This window comes from Dromaius novaehollandiae, chromosome 2, assembly GCF_036370855.1.
Source record: "Dromaius novaehollandiae isolate bDroNov1 chromosome 2, bDroNov1.hap1, whole genome shotgun sequence".
Lineage (NCBI taxonomy): Eukaryota > Metazoa > Chordata > Aves > Casuariiformes > Dromaiidae > Dromaius > Dromaius novaehollandiae.
In genome coordinates this window covers 133,003,514-133,025,208 of record NC_088099.1, presented here as the reverse complement: position 1 = coordinate 133,025,208, position 21,695 = coordinate 133,003,514, and the positions used below count along the sequence as shown (strand labels likewise).

The following is a 21,695-nucleotide window of genomic DNA, read 5'->3' as shown; positions in this document are numbered from 1 at the left end:
GGGCACTTGAGGGAAGGGGCTGTTCCTTTTTTCCTACAGCAGAGAGAGTAGCAGCACAGGCAACATAATGCGCATTTATCAGCAGTCTCACCTTCCCCTTCCCAGCTGTTTTCCTCACTCTTCCTCCACCCCCACCCTCCCTTCCATGTGTTTGCTCATTTACGACCCCTGCCCCCCCCCCCCAAAAAAAAAAAAAAAAAAAAAAAGAACTAGCTGCTACACACAGAAGTGCAAAGCAAAGCTGCTTCACAGACAGGCTCCATTTGCCTTAGGATGGGTTGATGCATCTGCTTGTGAGGTTGCCAGTCAGGACTGCAGATGATTTAAGAGGCTTTCTTATTGGCAATTTAGTTAAACCTGCTGTGCACAGCTAGGTCTTGGGAGAAGGAAGATGAATGCACATTTTAATGACTGAATCAGCATATATTGGGAATCAGTATGGCAGTAGCCTCACCTCCCTAGGGGCTCACCAGCTATAACAAGCGAAAAGCCTCCAGCCTGTTAAAGAGTACATGATTGCAGTATGCCCCTCTGCTTGATATATATTCTAGATGGATTGTGCTGGGGCTCCCTGATGACATTAAAGCATACGCAATGTTTGCAAGATGATATTGATGCTGTTTAGGCCCTGATTCCAGTGCTACATCCCAGGAGAGAGAAAACTGTGCTGTGGAACGGTTTCAGCAGATTGTTGCATCCTTTACTTTCCTGTATAAAGTGGTAATGTAAAATGTTAGATTGCTGACAGGTTCTCCCCAGCTGTGGGTGTAATGGTTGTTTTACATACAAGCACATACCCCAGTGCTGGCTGGTGTAAATTAGTAAACTTCCATCAAAGTCAGTGAAGTTATGTTGATTTATATCTGCTGAGGATTGCAGCCATAATGCTTGTCTCTATTTTTGTATATGTTTGCATATATATTCATATACTTCAATTTCCAACAGACAGACTTTAGCTATCCAGAACAAGGTTGTGTCCTCCATCTGTTTTTATTTCCAACAAAAATCTCTGCAGTTATTCAGAACCACAAACGTGAAATTATTCTATATCCTCAGTGACATTCAGATAATTGAATTTATATTGCACATATGCTTGTTTACACATTCAAGAGCTCATAGTCATTATTACTGTTGTTGATTTAAGTTATTCTTATCCAAAGCTGAAGACATTTATGAACATCTTTCATTTTAAAATATTTGAAAAATAAATAATCATACATGTATAAATCATAAAACAAACTAAGCAATCAGATGATAGCATTCTAATATTCCCCTCATCTCTAACTATTGCAGTCAAACTACCAGTTTTCATAACTTCAGAAGATATAATCTTCCCCTCTGAGCTCAACTGTTAAAGCTATTTTGGACAGATGTATAGGAGTAGGTTGCAATTTAAGGAAAACATACAACGGATCTTAGGAAATTAAGAAACCCTGATTTTACACATAGAAGAATTAAAGAAGTGGCCTCAGGAAACAGCATGCACATTTCAAGCATTTAACAAATCATATGTAAGATCAGAACCTTAGAGTTCAAACTTTAGTATTGTTTAGGTGCAAACTAACCTCAACACAGTAAAGCACCAGAAAGCAATCAGGTTTTTCACAAGAAGCTTTTTCTAAATTTTCTATAAAAGCCATCTTCAACCTTCTTGCTGAACTCATCTACCTCCTGGATCACTTGACTCCGTCTAAGTTTTTCTATCATGTTTGATTACTTTTTGGTTGTCTTACTTCCAGATCAGGAAGAACATTAGCTCTGATCTTCACTTTCTTATGCAACATGTCTATATTTTACCGTGTAATTCTTTAAAAGTTATATAATATCATTTAGGTTCTAGCCATGCAAAATACTTCATCTCATAATTTATAATAATATATTAATATATATAATTATATAACAATTATTATAACTAAATTATACCCTCTGTAAAAGAACACTTAATGGTTTAGCAAAACAGTACCATTATTGTGTGCAGAGTAACACCGACTTTGTGAGTAAATGAACTCAACTATGAGCAGGTCCCCAGGTGATTTAAGTCACAGCTCACTAAAGTCAGCACAGTGCTGCAAAGTTAAACCAACTAAACACACAAGACTAAATCCATACATGACTTACATAGCACATCCATGCCTGAAGTCAGTGTTTTCAACACCCAAATGATCAGGTGTTCAGAGAGACACTTAGGCAGAGAAATCTGTAGTTTTTTGGTTGCTGATTGATCTTTGGTAACAAGCTACTCAGCCTGGACCTTCTATAGAAGATACAGGAACTTTACAATCCAAAAATAAGTCAAAGATGGCATTTAGACCCTTACAGAGTTAGGCAATAGCTGAGTGGGGGAACTGTGGATCTCAGTTCTGAGAGCACAAACTCTACCTGACTTCTCCTGTTGGCCTTTAGTTCTGTACTGGAGCTAGCCTCTGGCTTCTTGATTTTCCATGAAGTGAGGCACAGTTCAACTTCGCCCCTGCAGAGAGGACATGCTCAAAGCCTAAACTCTGCTTGTGTCCCACTTATGTATTAGTTTGAGAGTGGCACAAGTGGGAATTGCACGTGGCTTCAGCAAAAGAGTGAAATTTTCTCCATCAAGAGTGAAAATGGCAGAAACAGGACCCTTCTTATTAAATAAATCACACCAACAATCTATTTGCATATGTTCTGAGTTCTTGGGTATGATTTTTAAAATATTTTGAAGGTTCAGGAAACCTGAGAGGACTTATAACATGAATTCCTCTGAACTGTGATATAAGAGTTACCTCTCCCTTAAGAATAATGATTTATAGGGTCTGAGCAGTTTTAGCATTATTATTTTTTAATCTACTGGGGCTTTCAATGCAGTTACTTTGAAAGGAAATAAAACCAGATGGTAATTGTAGATTAGGGAAAAAGAATGAGCTCCCAATTAATTATTAAAATTGACTGTTAATTTTAGAAACTTGCAGCAAATTGTTCATGAAGGAAAATTTAAAGATACAGGGACATTCTATATTGTATTATTTTTTAAATTCCCTATTCATAAGCTAAAAAGTACATTTTAAATATTAAAGAAATCATACTGAAAAAGTAAATGACACTAGATATATGCTTAATTATTTCAGAGATCTGTGCCCCTTTTTATATGTTGGCCATTCACAAACACTAACTCTATAAGATTCTGAATATCATATATTTTCATTTAGTGCAGACATACATCTATGGTTCAGTATGAGAGCAGAGTGAGAGTGGTCTTCTGGTTCTTTGGATTTTTTTCAGGACTAAAAAAAATCCATTGCTTACTGTGATGAATTAAGATCTTTCAAAGGCTTTCTGCATTGCAAGAATGAGAGTGTAATATCAGATCTACAGATATCAGAAACTAGCCTTTAGCTTCATATGGCACTTCTTGGGAGTCAAAAGAGACAGCAGGAGACTTTGCGTCTAATGTCACTGAGTGAAGACAAAATGTTTTGTGGCAAACAGAATGGATCCTGTAGAAATTATTTATCTTACATGGACCACGGCGTAACCAACCACTCTGCCCTTCCATGGCTTCCATTTTAGTTCACATATCCTTTTCAATAGTACTGAAAACTTTTTGCTTTCCAAAACTTTCCTTTTGAAGTTGGTTATTTGACTGTTTTTCATTAAAAAAGAGAATCAATATATGTGATGACAGGGAAGGCCAGATTAGAATAAATTTAATATCAAAGCACTATTTTACTCTGAGAAGAGGATGCATAAAATATCCGCCCCCTTCTAAACTGAGCTGCTCTTTCTATGTGTTCAGTCAGCTCTAATGACTTCAATGGCAAACTGTGATTATTGGCACATTTTGCTCTCCTTAGCTCTGCATATTCAACACTGCAAATGAGAATAGGATTCAGCTTCATCCTGTCAGAAAGGGAATTTCTTATGTTCCAGGCATACCTCTACAAAACTGAAGGTTTCATACCTTAAATATAGAAGTTCCTGAGGACGTCACTTGATTTGAAGTGTATTGATGGGGACAATGCAAAGGATGAGAGGACCTGAAGCATGTTCTCAGTGTACTGAGTAGATTGCAGAAACGGTGATGAGAAAGAAAGCTGAGAATATTTGCAGTGGGATCAATATGAGACCCTGCAGCAAATTGTTTAGAAACTAACTTCTAGTATAGCATTGTGCTACATGTCAATCAGCCAGTGGATCAGCAGACATTGGTCACCTCACAACAGTAGTAAGGGGGGAAAAAAAACCTCAAGTAACAAACCAAATAAAAACATGAAGCCCCAAAATGTTAAGCATGCATCAAATCTGATGCTTAAGAACCAACACACTTGGCTGCCTAAGGCAGTTAGTTTATAGAGTCATGTTCATTCCACTTACTATTATTAACAATTCCCAGGAAAGTACTGCATAGTTACAGTAGCTAGTACATTAATCTTTATCATATGTGCAAGAGTGGAAACTTGCAACAGGATTATGAAAATACAGTACATATTGGTTTACTTCCAAACTGATCTCTATGAGGGAAAATGTATTCTAATTAGACTACTTATTCTACTGAAACTACTATTAACTTCCCTGGGGCTAGAAATGCTCTCCCATCAAATGCTGCAACAAATGCTCTTTTGAGAGCTTTGAGCTCATTGCCTTTGAGCTGCTGCTTCACCTCTTCCAGTCAATGTGGTTGGGTCAGAGGATGCAAATACCTCATATGCCAGTTGTAAATATGACGTGGGTTAAATTAATGGCTGCACACTCAAGTCATTCTGAAAGCATGAGGGATCTTACAGCAAGGATTCCTTTTGCCTTTACTCTTGAATGATGTTGTAGAGTTTCCCCTAAAAAGCAAAAGATTCTGGCTGGATGCACATTCTTTCAAACAGGACAAAATCATGAGCTTCCCCGCTGTCAAGGGAAAGTAAAGCTGAAATTGTTCTTGCCACATTCACAGTCTGAAAGTCCATTTTGTATATAAGAACATAAGAGCAGCCAGTACTGGGTCAGATCAATGCTCCCCCTAGACCAATGCCTACCTCCAGCAGTTATCACCAGTGGATGGGTAAGGTGAAGTATAAGAATAGGGCAAAGATATAGTCATTCTTTGCCACATACTACCCCATCCTTCAGCAGTATGTGGGCCAGTGACTTCCTGATCTAGCAAGTCATGATCCAGAGGTCATGACTTCAAGTTTAACAGACCTTAAAGGATTTTTCTTCCTTGGATTTGTGCAACACTTTTCTGAAACCTGATTTCCAATGGAAATGTGTTCTACAGCTTCACTAAGTAGTTTGTGAAGGAGTTATGTCCTTTTGTTTGTTTCAAAGCTAGTCCCTAGTGGCTATCATTTCTCCTTGTTCTTGAACTGGAAATGAGAGTGAGAAATCATTCCAATTTATCTTCCTAATCCTGTTGATAATTATTAAAAGATAAAAATAAAACAAAACAAAACAAAACAGACAATTATTATGTCCACACTAACTCATTTCTTTATTCTGAAGAATCCTACTCTGTTCAGTCATTTCTTATGTGGAAGTTGTTCCATATCTTTATCATTATTGTTTTATCATCTAGTTTGTCAGGATTATGAGTTCCCTCAGTAGCTCACACAGGAGAGCTGTTCAAAGTAAAGAAAAAAATATAGCCAGCTGACCTGAATTCACCACTTCCCAAGAGTTATACTTCACAATACGCACGAGTGGCAGAAGAAGAAATGTTTTTTGCTGGTGCGTTTGATTGGGCTTACTGTGTTGACTTGAGCAGCTGAGTGTGAACTGGATTTACCAGGGCCAATAGGCCAGCCAAAGTATTTTAAATAGTTTCCTAGAACAGATCAGGTTTTCTGCGACTCATGCAGAAAGAGATTTTCAGGTGTTAATAAAATGAGATAAGTTCCCTCTCCTGACCTTTCTACAATGCCACAATAGTGTTTGCAGATTCCCATAACAAAAGAAAGGTGACTGCTTGTGCAGTAGGCAGATGACCTGTGGAGCTCTTTGTCTGCTATCAGGACTCTTGTCTTTGGAGTGTGTCCAAGGACGTTATGGAAGAATGTTATAGAAACATATAGGTGTCCCATAAGAGACTGGGGAAGTTCAAGGAGGAGAAAATCATCCTAAAAACACAGGTATCACATCTGCTGAGGAAGCCCCTGAACTGAAAATCTTGGGAGAGCAGCATGGGAAAGTATTGAACATGCTTGTCCTGCTTTTATATTTTTCACCAGACTTCTGCTGTTACCACTGGTGGTGACAGCACACTGAGCTAAGTGTACCTGTAGTTTAACCCAGCCCAGCTGCTCTTATGAACACAGGCTGCCATGTTCATTAAGACTGCCAATCTATAATACATGGCCCATGAAGATTACTCTTTCTGTGGTTTCTGTAAATGTGGCAGGAAGTTGCACTGTCCCAGAGTTTTCATGGGGAAGGAGTGATGTGAGAAATAAAGATAGTGAAGACCATGCCACCATGTGAAAGCCTGCGTTGCTATACATGCAGTGACCGGCATTACAGCTGCTTTCTCGGCTGCCAGCATCCCCGGGGCCCCATTTTCCTGATTTCCGAGGTGGTTGCGGTGCCCTGAGCCCGCAGCCTGGGATCACTCCTGCTCTCCGCTCGCCGGGAGGCAGCCGGGCGGGCGGCAGGAGGGCTTAGGACCCAGGGGGACAGCAGCCGCCGTGTGGAAGGACCCAGGCTTTGGTGCACACGCCTCCTACCAAAAAAAAATCATAGCCCCGTGGAGCTGGCGCTCTCTCATTCACAGTTTTCTAGAGAGATCTGAGCCTGAACCTGGGAGCCGGGAGATCTTTCTCACCCGCCCAGCTCAACAGCAAGGACACCTACGGGGGGGGGAATATCCCACGCAGCCCCCCCGCCACCCCAAGGCAAGGCTGCCTGGCTCTATGCAGGTATTTGCATTTGTCTTTTCTCCGTTTGCAGCAGGGCGGCTCTCCGCGCTCCCCCGTCCCTGCCCCCGCGCCGCCGCGCCTGGCTGCGGCGTTTCAGCACCGCCGGGCGGACAGCTCCGGCCGCAGCCCTGCCGCGCTGCGGGCAGGCGCCGCTCCCCGCCCGGCCCCCTGCTCCCTGCCCGCCTGCTCGCTCTGCCTCTGCACCCTGCCCGCTCTGCACCCTGCCCGCTCTGCACCGTGCCTGCCCGGCCTCCTGTTCCCTGCCCTCCTGCCCGCTCTGCACCCTGCCCACTCTGCACCCTGCCCACTCTGCACCCTGCCTGCTCTGCCCACTCTGCCCACTCTGCACCCCTGCCTGCTCTGCCTGCCTGCCTGTCCTCCTGCTCTCTGCCTGCAAGCCCGCTCTGCAACCCTGCCTGCCTGACCAGCCTCCTGCTCCTTGCCTGCCTGCCTGCTCTGGACTCCCAGCTGCTCTGCCTCCCTACCTCCCCAGTGTCCTGCTCCTTGCCTGTCTGCCTGCTCTGCCTCCCTGCCTGCCTGCCCACCCTGCATCCTTGCCTGACTCCCTGCCTGCCTGCTCTGCCTGCTCTGCCTGCCTGCCCGGCCTCTCTGCCTCCTTGCCAGCTTCCTCTGCCTGTCTGCCCATCATCCCTGCATGCCTGCCCGCCTGGCCTCCGTGTTTCCTGCTGCTCTGCCAGCTCTGTGTGTTCTGTCTCCTTGCCTGTGTGGGTGCCCTGTCTGCTCGGCCTCCTTGACTCCTAGCTTGCTGTGCCTCCCTATTCCCTACCTACCTGCTTCCATTCCTGCCTGCCTGCCTCCCTGCCTGCCCTTCCTTCCCAGTCTCTCTGCTCCCTGCCTGACCTCCCTGCCCTGCCTGGCCTTCCTGCTCCCCACCTTCACTGTCTGCCTGACCTCCTGCCTCCCTGCTCTCCATCTGCCCTGCCTCCCTGCTCCCCTTCCTCTCCTCCCTGACTTGCTTCCTGTCTGCCCCACCTGCCCTGCCTCCCTGCCTCCCTGCCTTTTGCCTCCTTGCATCCCTTGCCTACTCTACCTGCCTTGCATCCTCTGCTTCCTCTGCCTCCTCTCCTTCTTGCCCTGACTCCCCTGCCTCATACATCCAGCTCCCTGCCCCCCTGCCACCTCTGCCTCCTTTCCTCCCTGCTCCTGTTTCCCCCTGCTCCTCTTTTCAGCCCTTTCTTCCCCTCCTACTTCGCCTTCTTCCTCACCAGCCTCCATCCTTCCTGGAAGAAGGCAGGGGGCCTGGAAAAATCAGATCAGTTTCCCAGGAGCCAGGCAAGCGGTAGAAAGGGCATTAGTTGGAAGGGAAAGTTCAGATGCAATTTCAGAGTGAGTGAGAGGTCAAATGGAGGGAGAAGGGTTGATACTGGGAGTTGAGGGACCAAGGAATGACCCCAGCCGAATGCAGACAGACAGGGACTTGCCAAATACCAGCAGGCAGGCATCTCCTCCACAGAAAACTAATGCCTGTTTTGACCAGGCATATTAAACCTGGAGGAGGAAGAGGGAGCAATGGGAGGGGGGAATCAAACAGGATCAGTCAAATGTTCTGCTTTCCCAGTGGGAAACAGTGATGCGTGATGTGTGCAGGGAAGACATAGGGTGAACCATGCCTACCCTGTGGCTCCTTTGCTGCAGGAAGTCAAGAATTAAGTTGTGATCTCTGCAAACACTCAGTGCATTCAGGGAGGGCTTCATATTGGAAATAAACACAGAGCAAGTAACTGCTAGAGAAATCCCATGCCTGCTACTGGTCTGACTTTAATTCCATTTGTGATGGTTTGATTCTGTTGTGGGGGTGGAGGTCACAGGAAGAAGGGAGCTTTCCCTTTTCAGAATGCTGATTTCCAAATCTAAACAAGCTCCAGTAGTAATGAAGTTAAGGAGCAGATGGCTCGTTGCTGTCCATCACTAAACAGTGACTGGATCATATTTGGAAGGAAAAATTAAATTATAGAAAGGCAGCTTTCATGTGCTTTCTGAGTAATCAGATGATAACACAGATTTTCTCTAATAATAAAAGTTAATGCAGTGCCAACATCTAAATGACATATTATGTAACAGTATTATGCCATGTACTGCACAGCAAAGGTAGGGGTTATCTTTTTGTGTAATGGTAAGTCAGGTAACCTTATAGATCTTTCCTCAGTTTGCAGTCTGCGTCCCAGCTTGAAGTTAACAGGGCTAGCTTGGGTTTTGAGCAGAATCAGTTCTGGTATTTATCTGTTATAAAATGTTACCGATTATCTTAAGAATTCTGTTGACTCATCCCAGCTCTGGAAATCATTGAATATTTTCTAAAAATTAGACTCTTGTAAGGCATATGTGAAACAAGGGAAGATATCACAACCTATTCTAAGAACCTTGACATTCTTTCTTTTTTATTTCATCATTTCTGACTTAAAATCTGGTGCAGACATCAGATACTCTGATAGTGAGTAGCACTGAGTGCTACTGAGTAGTAGTATAAGCAATGCAATTGAGTTTAGCAATGGAGGGATTGCAGAATTCTCCCCATTGCACTGAGTCATAATTCCTTAAACTCCATGTGCTTTGAACACAGAGGATGTTTCCATGTAACAGTAGTCTCCTCATATTCCAAAAGAGAGCCATGCCAGTTAAATTACAAATGAGCAGCTTCGTAAAAAAATTCAGAAAATTTCCTTCAAACTAGGGCGGTAAGCTACAGAAATTCTTAATTTAAGTGTTCAGTTACTGAAGCATTTGTGCTATTGTTCGGCAAGTGAGTATTATTTTCTCTCACAGCCCATTGCTGTGGCGTCTGGCGCATACACAGACAAGATGTGACAATCAGATTCTACTATTAACAAAAAGAGGCAACATCAGCCTTTTATGGAGTGGCAAGTTCAGTGAGCAGAAGTTCACATGGTTTCTGGTAGATGAGTTATAAGTCTTTTCCCTCTTGATACTAATGTTGCTCAGGAGATTTTGTTTGAGAATTTCCAAACAGGACTTTCTTTTCCTTAATTGGAAAAAATGTTCCTCAACCGAGAAAACAAATGTACAAGGTATTACCAAATGATATTAACCTTCTCTTCTGCAATTTTGGGAGAGATGCCTGGGTGATCTTTGTATTTTTGCTCAGACTTGAATAGGAGTGAAATAAAAAAAATACAGGAAATTCCTTGGTGCAGATATCTTCCTTCCTTCCCTCCTTCCTTCCTGCCTGCCTGCCTGCCTTCCTGCCTTCCCGCCTTCCTTCCTTCCCCTCATCCCTCCTTCCCTTCTTCCTTCCTTTCCTCTTTCCCTCTTTCCTTCCTCCCTCCCTCCTGTCCTCCTTCCTTCCTGTCTGCCTTCCTTTCAACCTTCCCTCCCCACCCCTGCCTTCCTCCTTCCTGTCCTTACTTTCCTCCTCCCTCCAAAAAAAAAAAATTGCTTTTATTCATTTTTCTGGCAATTTTGTACAAAGTAGAAAGAAGACTGTCAGTAATAGGCACATAACACACAACCACTATGTCTAATATTTTTAAAGGAAGTTAATTTTTCACATGTTGAGAACTGTAAAAGAACTGTTAAATTAGGTAAGCATCATGTTATTAAAGGTGTACAACTAAATATCTTGTTTTATTCTGTTTTCTGGCTGTCTTTGTGCAGATGTCAGGAGACAACCAGTTCATTGCATTTAGGGACTTTCAGGTACCAGTGTTACAATCCTGTACTATCAGATTTCTACACATGGGTTAATTATCATGTTTGGGGGTCAGAATTCTTGTTTTACATATTGCTGATAATTTATTCTACAAGATGTTTCTATACTATTGGACTAAGTGACCTCTGCCCAGGAGGCTTTTTGCAGGCTTGCATGGTGACACTTGGAGTATTTCATGACTGACATGTAAGTCTCATGTAGCCTGCTGCATCTTTGATATGCCTTATACTGTACACCCATGCTCAGGCAGGACATTCCCATAGGGATTCACAATTCATCTGTGGCTGATGAATACTGAAACTTTAAACTATGATTTAAAGAAAGAGGTAATCTCATTAAGTTCACAGATTTTTTTTGTCTAACTTGCTTATTTACAAGTTTTTTGGTGTTCCCTCCTCAGAACGTGGTCCCCTTTCCTTAATACACAGGTAGAATATAAGTTTGCAAATTTTGTGTCAAAAGATAATGAGGTAAAAATCTTTATTTCATGTCTATCATAAAGCCTTGCCACATCAGTCTCTCCTCATTCCTGAAAACTTGTAATAAATACAGGAACAACTGCAGGTTAGCATTGCAGACACAACTACCCTGCTTACAGCACACAGAGTTGCAATTATCGGTCCAGTTGCTGCTGTGCTCTGTACTGTACCATGGCTAAATTACCATTGCTGGACAGATAAATGTGGCTCCAGAGTAATCTGTAACTGGTGAAAGCTGACAAGAAGACTGTAATAGGAGGGCAGTAGGAATCTGTGATGTATTGGTTTTTATTGAGCTGAAGGAAATGTTAGTACCTGAGCAATGAGATCAAGTTCCAAGAAAGTGTGAAAACCCACCAAATTCCTCATGCTGCTGTTACAGTCACAAGCATTTCCTATTTTCATATTGAAGAGAAGCAACAATTCCCTAGTGAAGGGTTTACAAGAGCACCAGGCCTTGAAGGAGAAAGGGTTGAGATATTTTCCTCATTTAGGTTCACTGGGAGGATCTAGTCCCTTAGGGAAGGGACACAGGGAAGCAGGTGATGTTTATGATTTTTAGTAGCAGGTTGCTGAGTTTTGATGCAAGGTGGACCCAGAGCAGGGCTATGTGTGTGGGGTGTCCTATTGGGAAAAACATAAAGAAATGATAAACTGCTGGCACCCTGATTGTGCTATTGAAGCCTACCTTTACACTAGGTATATAGGGAGAATTTGCAGTACCTCCCAGGGTACAACATGGCTTCATGTTTTTCCCTTGATGCAGAGCAATCATGGCTAATACGCATAGTGCGGAGAGATTGCCCAGATGTTAGCATGGAGGCTTGTAACTCAGGTGACTTATATTCTGGTCCCAGCTCTGTGAAACGTGTCCTCTGTGACCTCAGGCAAATCACTCAAAGCTACACTTCTCCCCATTGACTGTGGACGATGCCAGGATCTGGCAGCCAAGGACAATCAGATTTTCTCATCACTCTTTTGGGCTTAGTTTATGAGGCCACTATATGACCCTCTCTATGTCTGAGTACTCCAGCCCCAGCGTGGGCTCCTACTAAGAGCCCACAAGGTGCCATATGAGCCATTCCTATACTATAAGTACAGCTATGGCTTCATCTTTCCTTGCCCTTATGTAGTAGTCTCTGCTAAGCAGAACCTAGCCCCGCAATGTTTTCCAAAGTTAACATCAAAATATTTTTTAAAAAGCAATTTAATGAGATGACACCCCCACTCTAAAATGAAATCATCCTTGATTACCACTTTCCCTCCCTCCCTGCCCACTCTCTTCATTTCTGGCATGATTTTAGCAGCTAATATCTGTATGAATGCTAGGAGTTAGGAATTATACAATGGGACAAATCATAACAGAGAAATGACTATTCATACTAGGTGAGGGTCAAACCCTAGTGCCTTCCCCATTTGAAAACTGTGGTAATGAACTTTCGGGCAGCATATAGTGTTGGACTGAATCTAAAACACTCATTAGACAGAGGCAGCAAAAATCTGGCTGGAAATGAAGTGGATGGGAAAAGGCCAAATGGACATGACAGTGCTTCAAGAGGCAGATGATGTTGCAGCAACAGCTCAGTGGCTAGGAACAAGATGATCCAGACAATTGTCATCATCAATGAGAGCAGGGACAGCCAATTTTACAGTGATGTAGGAGAAATAGCTGTTGAATGCTGATCCAGAAGCTATCATGGAAGAGAGAGCAGTAAAGCACATTGAGACCTTTGGATAAAATGTGCTATATGCATACTTAAAATATTATCTTCATTTTAGTTAATTATGAATTATTAATATAAATTGTATTATTAACTAGATCTTACTTCTGAAAGTCAGGCAAAATTATAAGCTGTTGGTCAGAAGGCCATATCCCATTTTCGGTATTTTACTTTATTTATAAAGCCACTCACTGTTCCTTGTCATTCTCTTGTTGTGACTGAAAATAAATAAGCTGAAATGGTATGTGACACCAGAGTTTTGATGAATTCCTTTTTCCCCTGTATATTAATATGTTATGTTTCAAACCTCTGTTAATTATTTCTCCTTGTTTAAAATTGGGTTTTGTTCCTTTGGAGGGGTGATTTATTGTAAGTGGCTGTTAAAAGACATCAGGAGAGCAAATAGTCCTTTGGGAACAAAGAGTCAGAACAGAGAAAAACAGCTGTTGAGACTATAATGAAGTCTAGTGTGCCAACACATAGCAACAATACTCAAGTTAGGAAGAAAAGGCCAGCATCTTCATTTGGAAAAACAAAAATGCAAAACAAAGATATAAATGTCTTAAACATTAGGAGAGGATCAGAGCTGCACACAACACTGGAGGAGAAGGAAAAACTGCTCTATGGAGGGGGTGAAAATGGAGAAGGTTATACCTTTGGGAATCAGGATCAATCAGTACGATTTGAGAATGCACAATTACAATTAAGCTGGGTAGCACTGGGGCAGTAAATATATTGCCTAGGTAAACAGTGGGAGGACCAAATCCTAAACCAATATAAATCATGTAAACTCTTTGGAGTCAATGGTTCTAGGGTGGATTACAACTAGCCCCATGATTTGTGGTGTGATTTAGACAGTGACAGCGTTGTTTACACATTTATGGATTATTTTGCAATATATCACATTATGCCAATAAAGCATTTTAGAGCAAAGTCTGTTTAGTCTGATAATCAGAATAATCTATAGAATCTCTCCTATAAGCTGCAACCCATGGCTATAACTCAGCTCACTATCAGAAAACTCTGACGTGCATTTTAAAATATATTATTTTTTGTTAGACTGAATATTTGCAAGTTTGGCAACAAATTTTCACTGGAGAGGCATTTATCTCTCTCTTCTTGGGACCATCCTAGGCGTAAAGGGTGCTAATGCACTTAGAGAGAGTAGCAACAGTAGCAAAACATAATGATAACAAATAGTATCACTTTTGACACCAGCTGCATGGGAATCCTATAAGCAAACCTAAAGGGCCAGACTTTCTTTGTGAGGTCCTACCCCATTTCCTTCTGGAGAAGGCTGTAGTTGTCCCACCAAGAATTTATTCATTTCCAAAGATAGGTCTTGGTGGAGAAGGTGTGAGTCAGAAAAGGAGCAGAGCAAGTGGCAGTTTTACTCCCTTAAACTCTCAGGAAGTGGGTGAACCCACTGGGGTCACAGTTACCTGCCACAAATCACAGCAGCTCCAAGGATGTTCAGATTCATGATGAGTCCTGAGCCAGAGCTGAGGCAGATCCTGAACCATCTCCATGCTTCTATCCCTCCTCTGCTGAACACTCTCAGGCAAAGCCAGCCTCCTTTGGATATGAGCTGCTGTTAAAATTGGTGAAAGAACTGCCCCTTACACTGCACTCTCCCAATGACAGCATCATATTTAAATACATTGAGATCCCCTAACTAGCTTTGTGGAGGCAGCTGTGATTAAAAACATGTTTAATGCAAGAAAACTATGCTAATGCCACAGTTAATTTGAACTTCTAAGCACAAAATACGGGTGTGATTCTCCTATGGCCTACATCAGCTTTACGTCAGCGTAGTTCAGTTGACACCAATACAGTTATCCTAATTTGGTCTAATAAAGAGAAAAGGAAAACAGATACAGTTACCGTATTTTTATGTGTGTAATCCACCTTTAAGACAACCCATCTTTCCATAAGAATAGAATAACGTGCACCTACAGATAACCTGCACAAAACTTCAAGGAATGTTTTTTCAGAGTAATTTACACACGGTAGTGACTTGTCAAAGGCAGCCAACCTTCTTCCCTTCCCTTCTCTGCCTTCCTTTTTCACGTTTTCCCAGGCTGATGAATCATCAGATACTCTGCCCTGCAGGTAGCTCTACATAACTCTAGCTCCATAGTGAATACATAAAAAGGCTGCTTAACAAATTCATTTTTGTATCACCCACAGACATGTCTAATGCACGCTCCTGCTGAATGAAAGGCTTTGGGAGGTCCTCCCTCATTCCCCCACAAATGTCCTTTAAGAAAATTCTCAGAGTATCTCTGTATTCAAATTTAGAGATCTCATCCTGGGGCTGCAGCTGTGGAGTCCAAAGGGTAGTTTGTATCAACGACAATCAAGCTCACAAAATAGGGAACTCAAGCACCCCTTGTGCTGATGAACTTCCAGGCCCAGTAATGCAGCTCCGAGCAGCCTCTGGACTAAGAATTACTCTGGTGACTGCTGTCCCCTTTGTTTGGCATGAGAACACTGAGCCCAGGGCAGCAGCTGAGTGAAACAGTGCTTTTGCTATCAATAATTCATAATTTTCCAAACAGCTTCCTTCAAATATAATAAAGTATGTCTTTCACTGAAGGATTCCCTTTTAATTTTTAAAACCAATTTTTCTTTTCCTCAAATTAGAGAGAGAGCTAGATCAGTTAAGCAGTGATGGGGTTTTGTTCATTTGTTTGTTTTTGCAATGGCTGAAAAATTGGACGGATCTTGATCTTTCTTCACATACGTTTCACACTGGAACAGACTTTGATCTTATTTCACGCAAGTGTAACCACAGACTTCGCTGACAGCATCTTGCTAATTATGTCATTGAAATGTAAGAGATTCACTATACCATTTTGCTCATACATAACAGCTTAAGCAGTTTTTATTCTAACGCTTGTAAAAATAAATTCTAGGTATAGTACAAGAATGAACATGAAATTCAGGAAAGGTATATGATACTGAAAATAAGAATTTGGAATAAACTGTATCTCTTTTCAAGTAAAACACCAATCCTGTTGGGTGAGATTCATCAAACACTTGTTCATGGGAAGCTTTCTTGAGTTTTCAACTTCCAAGCAAAATGGATACAATCTTCTTTACAGAAGCACCACTATGTAACTGCACCCCCCCGCCACGAGACCCAAAACTTTTAAAAATAACATGAGACCTAGAAATTAAGAATTGTCATGAGCTCACCAAAAATCATGATGAAGAAATAATGGAGGAATATGAGTAGTTTGAATGAACTAATTTTCTAAGTGTTAAAAGACCTTACAGGTACTGTTTATCTCAAAGAAAAAGATCCTATGTCTTCATTGTCAAAAAGGTGGAATTTGTTTGTTTGTGTTCAGCAAGATATCCAAGTATCCATTAGAACTACAGCAGTAAAATCCCAGTGGAGACAAAGTATCTGTAATCTTTCTGGAAAAATAGCTTGGCCAGGACCATACTCTACTCTTTGTCTGTTGTGACCATCACAACAGGCATTCTGCTTCATGATAAGCCAGAGTTTTGTCTCCAGTACAAGGGATAGGCTAATAGATGTTGACTATCCTTCATACTTCTCTTTATACTTCTCTTAGGCATTCTTCTTCATTACTTCTGAGGTAACACTGTATTTCATACTGGCAACCCAGTGGTTTGTCTTCACTTTCTAAAAGATGCATAAAATCTCAATGGGAAATATTTCCCAGGAGGTTTTACCAAGTAGGAAACACCTCCTGTGCTGGTGGAGTTTTGGGGTTTTATCATGGTTTCATGAACAACTCAAGGACTAATTCAAATAAAACTACAAACTGATATTATAGGTCATAAAACCATGCTTAACAGTTGTTATACTTGTTGTCATAAGTGTAAATGTGCATATTTAGGAAGTCAAAATTTTCCTGTTGGGGCGGAAAAAAATGACTTCTATTTTTGTCATCCAGGGTTTGAAACTATGGAATGTTGGAATTCCCACACTTTTATATGATGACTTTTAAAAACGTATTCTAATATTAAACTGATACAGCATATTATTATTAGTTCATTAGACTGTCTTTCTGAAAACTTAAATATATACATTCTAGATGTCAGTGGCTGTTTTTTCTTAACTGCACCTATTCTGAAATTATTTAACTACAGTCCTCTTACATATGAAACACACAAAATAATTTTATTGCTACCTAGTTTGGAAATACATGCTTGTAAATTTTATATACATATTTAATCTTTATTTTATATATTTGTTTTTTCTTTCAGTAAGTGATGGAATAAACAACACTTTCCTTTGGATGGATTATACTACATATGAACTGCATGTTGCTCTTTCTGCAAGAATAAGAAAAAGCCTTCCACTTTCATCTGTTAGATATCAGCTTGATAGCAAAAAGCTTCTGAATGGCTCACACTCATTGCAGACCATTAGTTAAATGGGATCAGCATTTCTCCATCTAAAATATCTGAAGTGAAGAATTTGGAAAAGAGGTTTTCGCAGAGATGACCCATTTACAAGCTGGACTTAGTCCAGAGACTATAGAGAAAGCCCGTCTGGAACTGAATGAAAACCCAGACATTTTGCATCAGGATATCCAGCAAGTCAGGGACATGATCATCACAAGGCCTGACATTGGGTTTTTACGTACAGACGATGCCTTCATCTTGAGATTTCTCCGAGCCAGAAAGTTCCACCAAACTGAGGCCTTCAGACTGCTGGCTCAGTACTTCCAGTACCGCCAGCTAAATCTGGATATGTTCAAAAACTTCAAGGCTGATGATCCAGGAATCAAACGGGCTCTCACAGATGGATTTCCAGGAGTACTGGAAAATCGTGATCACTGTGGCAGGAAGATTCTTCTGCTTTTTGCAGCCAACTGGGATCAGAGTAGGTAAATGTAGATAGTGTCCTTATATTTTTACATAAATACGCTCGACTCTTGACTGAGTATTCATGACCGTACTTGAAGCACCAAGGTCAGTAAAACATTTTGTAACCATGAGTCCATTTCACTGAAGCTTTTGTCTGACCTAATCATGTCCCATTCTTCAGACGTAACATCCCACGGACTAATGGTATGTCAGTGTTTCAAATAAATTGCTCATATTCTTCTCCATAAATACTTCCAGTTTTAAGCCAGGTAGTGTCCATTCACTGTAAATACATTGATATCTATTATATAATTACTTCAGTAATATCATAGATTAGCTGAACAGGTTGACAGGAAGCAAATGTCTCAAAATACGTGATGGTTTTCATTACTCTTCCAGTTCAGAAGGAATTGACCATATTTATCCTATTTCCAGACTTCTTAACAGATCATTATTTCGTTTCAACCATTTCAGGAATTATAGCTTCTGCTATGAGATTTCCAGGAACTGTATCATAATTTCTACAAGCTCTGGTCAGTGTATGCTAGTTACTCTGGTAAATGGGAGATGTGTATTTTCTGTTCAGGTCATTTCTTGAGGGTATAGTATGAACGAAGATATCTTCCAGCCATTAGTATAAAATGATGTTCGTTAATGTGATTAGTCAGCTTTCATTACCTATTCAAAGTGATATAAATACAGAGAAAGGGGAATAGTCCAGGAATATCATGTTTACATTGTCCTCTTTGTCAGAATTCATTCCATTACAATTTCCCTGCCTTTATGGTGAGACTGAGAAATGCAATCATCTGTAGGATTCCCATGTGTTCTGCTGATTTTTGATAAAAATCAGACAAAAGAACAAAATCCAGATTCAGGTTTTGAACACCATAAATTCTGATGAGTTCCAGGCAGGATTTTGCCTTGACAGTCTAAAGCGATTAGATTGGGACTTTGAATTTATATTACAGTTTGTTTTTCTGGGAAAACTTTTGATCATCCTGTGAACACAGAATTCAGAAGTGTTTGTAATTTTGTTTTGCAATTACAGATTTGGTAAATAAATGCACAGAAATGTAGTTTTGCATATACAAAAGTATTTGGTATGCTCTGGGTGAAATTCTCACCCAGCTGAAGTCAATGATAAAACTTCTATCGACTACAATGGGGCCAGCAGTTTATCTCCTGTGATTTAACATGGGGCTTAGTACTCTTTCTGAACTGTGAGCTTTCCATTCTTCCAACCAGAAACCGCCTCCATTAGCAACCAGGCTGGAAAGACAGATGAATGAACACATATCTTGAATTAATACAAAGTATGAGATTTAGAGGCCAGAAGCATTGTGACTCTGCTGGTTGACTTAAAGGATTTAGGTATTATACAGAGCCAGCCTTGGGTTTCTGATCCTTTAACAAAATGAATCCTTACGATTAATCTCGTTCATCAGATCCTGCTCTGGGAGAGCTGCAAATGCTGTCATCTAAGGCTTCTGCACAGATTTTGACAGAAAATTGATTCTTGACAGATTTTGGCTCCAGTTTTCTGGAAGTCCTTTAATATCTAACCGTGTATGTGTGTGCATGTGCATGTAGACAAAAACACAGTGTTCCTATGTTCAAGATAGCTTGCTTCTGAAAATGTAATTTTAACTCTCAAATAAGAAAAGCCTGGGCTAAAAGGTTAGGATACACTTTCCTAAGCAGAACCCCTCAGTGGACCTAAAAAACATGTGCAAATTCTACCTGTCTTCAGCCAGTGAATCTCAACTCCTCCCTGGTTTCAAGTGACAAGAAGTATCATTCTGGTTGGCTTTTTAAGCATGGCTACTCACAGGTTTGGGACAGGAGTATTTTGACTAGGAGTTAGGGTCAGGATTTGGCCCACACATTGGCCTGTACATAGAGCGATCTTCTCCTCTTTTTTACTGTCTAAAAGTCCTCAATGTAACTGACGGTCCAGCAGCATTTACAAGAGCAAAAGCTGTTCAGGGACAGGAAACAATGAGTATAACATCCTATTAAGCTGCAGGGAAGCAGATCATTGACCAGAAGAAATATATATGCATGCACAAGAAAAACTCAATACATTGTGTATATCTTGCATACATATACCTTGAAGAACACTTCCACAGATATGTCTTCAGTGATGGCACAATCTTAAAAGCTCAGATGCTATCCTTAACCTAATGCAATCAACTCATCTGAAATTATAGCATTATATAAGAACACTGGTATGATACTAACATGCAGGAGTAAGACCTCAACCTTCAGCATGCCTTTGCATTTACAGTTGGCTGTAGCTTCCTTAATTTATCATTAAATAATGATTTATAAAGTAAGGATCCTTTAAAAACAGCACTGCTACAATCTGTAAACTAATTTTCAGTTCAGGCATTCTTTCCATTTATATTCCTGGGAATATGTTGTGGGTGTGGATCACATGTCAAGGAGGGGGAAGCAGCTCCAAAACCTTCTGATCTTAGAAATATATTGATTTTAAAAGGAAATGTTATTTTTGTGCAATGTGACTGCTTGGATGCATCAGATCCAACATATTTTTAAGGGGTCCCTGTATCAAGGTTATAACCTGTATGTGAGCTTTTAGAAGAATTTGTAATTTTAGTGCAATGAATGTAATTGACAGATCAGTTACATCTCCAGAGAAGTTGTGCCAGGCATTTCACCCTAAAAAAAATAGCTTTTCATTTCCAGCCTGAATGTTTCCTGCTTCAGCTTTCAGCTGCTGGATTGTGTTAATTAAAAAGGACCATGGAAATATGAAATCTTCCCATGTGTGTACTTTTGTGTCCTGAACATGTCATTTTTTAACCTACTTTTGAATTCACTGAGGATGAAGCACTGTAAGAACAGTTAGTGTGAGACAAGAAGATGGTACATTAGCTACTCTACAGCAAAGGTCATTGTGTTCACTTTCAACCATGATGAATGTTACCTAACCCCATTTTCCTTCAGGGCAAAACAACCTTCTATTTTCCACAAGGTAAAAACATACTTGGGGACAGTCAGGTCAGCACAGAGAAGGTAAGGTTCTGGAAAGTAACACACTAGTTTAATAGCAGTATCTTTGTCCTGCCAAAGTTTAAATAGAATGAACTTTTTTACTCTCAGAATTAGGAATATTTTCCAGGCTGCTGATGCTCTGCATCACTGTATTGTGGATCTTTCCTCTTGTTTTAGCATTGTTGCTAATGTGCAGGCAAGAGGAAGTGAATACAGCTTTTTACTAATAAACCACCATGGAGGTAACAGAATTTCACTTTTTTCGGTTTAGCAGTTCCCTCCTCATACCTATAAGGATTGCCACTGTTTTCTTAGCTGCTCTCTCACATTTTGAGCTCATCTTCAGCTCAAATCTGTTCCCAGATCACTGTTTCCCAAAATATAAACATCACTGGTAAATCTGTCATACATTCTCATCTATAATGTGGGCACAGTCTAGCATGTGATTCATGAAGCTCTGCAGAGCTGAACCTGTCCTCATCATCAATTATCGCCGCATGGTTTTTGTGCATATGCAGAGTTCATTGGCAAGAATTTTATTTTTGCTTTCACATTGTTGAAAAATGTAGAGATTATTGTTTTGACCCAGCCTCCTCCATCACTAGGAAAAAAATGTATATATATAAGGAGTGGTAATATCTATCTCAGAATCACTAGCTGAGATCTATCATTGTGCCAGTCTTTCATTCATTTAGCATGTTCTTCATTGATTTGCTTTTGTATCTATTTTTTAGACAGGTTTCTTAAAGAAGATGCGATCACTTTCTCTCTAGGTTGAAGTCCCATTTAGTAGCTTTTGTGTCTATTAGTCAATGTTAATAAAATATGATATCAATGGAAGACATCAGAGGTATTAAATAAATGAGTATGAAAGGATGGAGGGAAAAGAGAAAGCTCAGATTAGTTCCACATTGAGGGAGAAGAAAAACTGCTGAGTTATATTAACATACAGTGCAGAATCCGTTCAGGGCAGTGCCATCAAACACTTTGATCAGAGCTCAGTCCTAGGAGGTGCAGGGTATGATATGAGATGAGGACTCACTCAGAAACCACACAGGCT

At 40.8% G+C, this 21,695-nt stretch overlaps 1 protein-coding gene across 1 annotated transcript in view; it reads left to right on the top strand.

Annotated features, from left to right (window-relative positions):
• Positions 1–6,706: 6,706 nt before the first annotated feature.
• Positions 6,707–21,695, top strand: part of CLVS1 (clavesin 1) — a 101,335-nt gene continuing 86,346 nt past the window's right edge. Inside the window, exons 1-2 of the mRNA XM_026113922.2 lie at positions 6,707–6,875; positions 17,009–17,634. Coding sequence (XP_025969707.1) covers positions 17,246–17,634 — 389 coding nt within the window. The 5' untranslated portion in view covers positions 6,707–6,875; positions 17,009–17,245. The remainder of the gene's footprint in view (positions 6,876–17,008; positions 17,635–21,695) is intronic.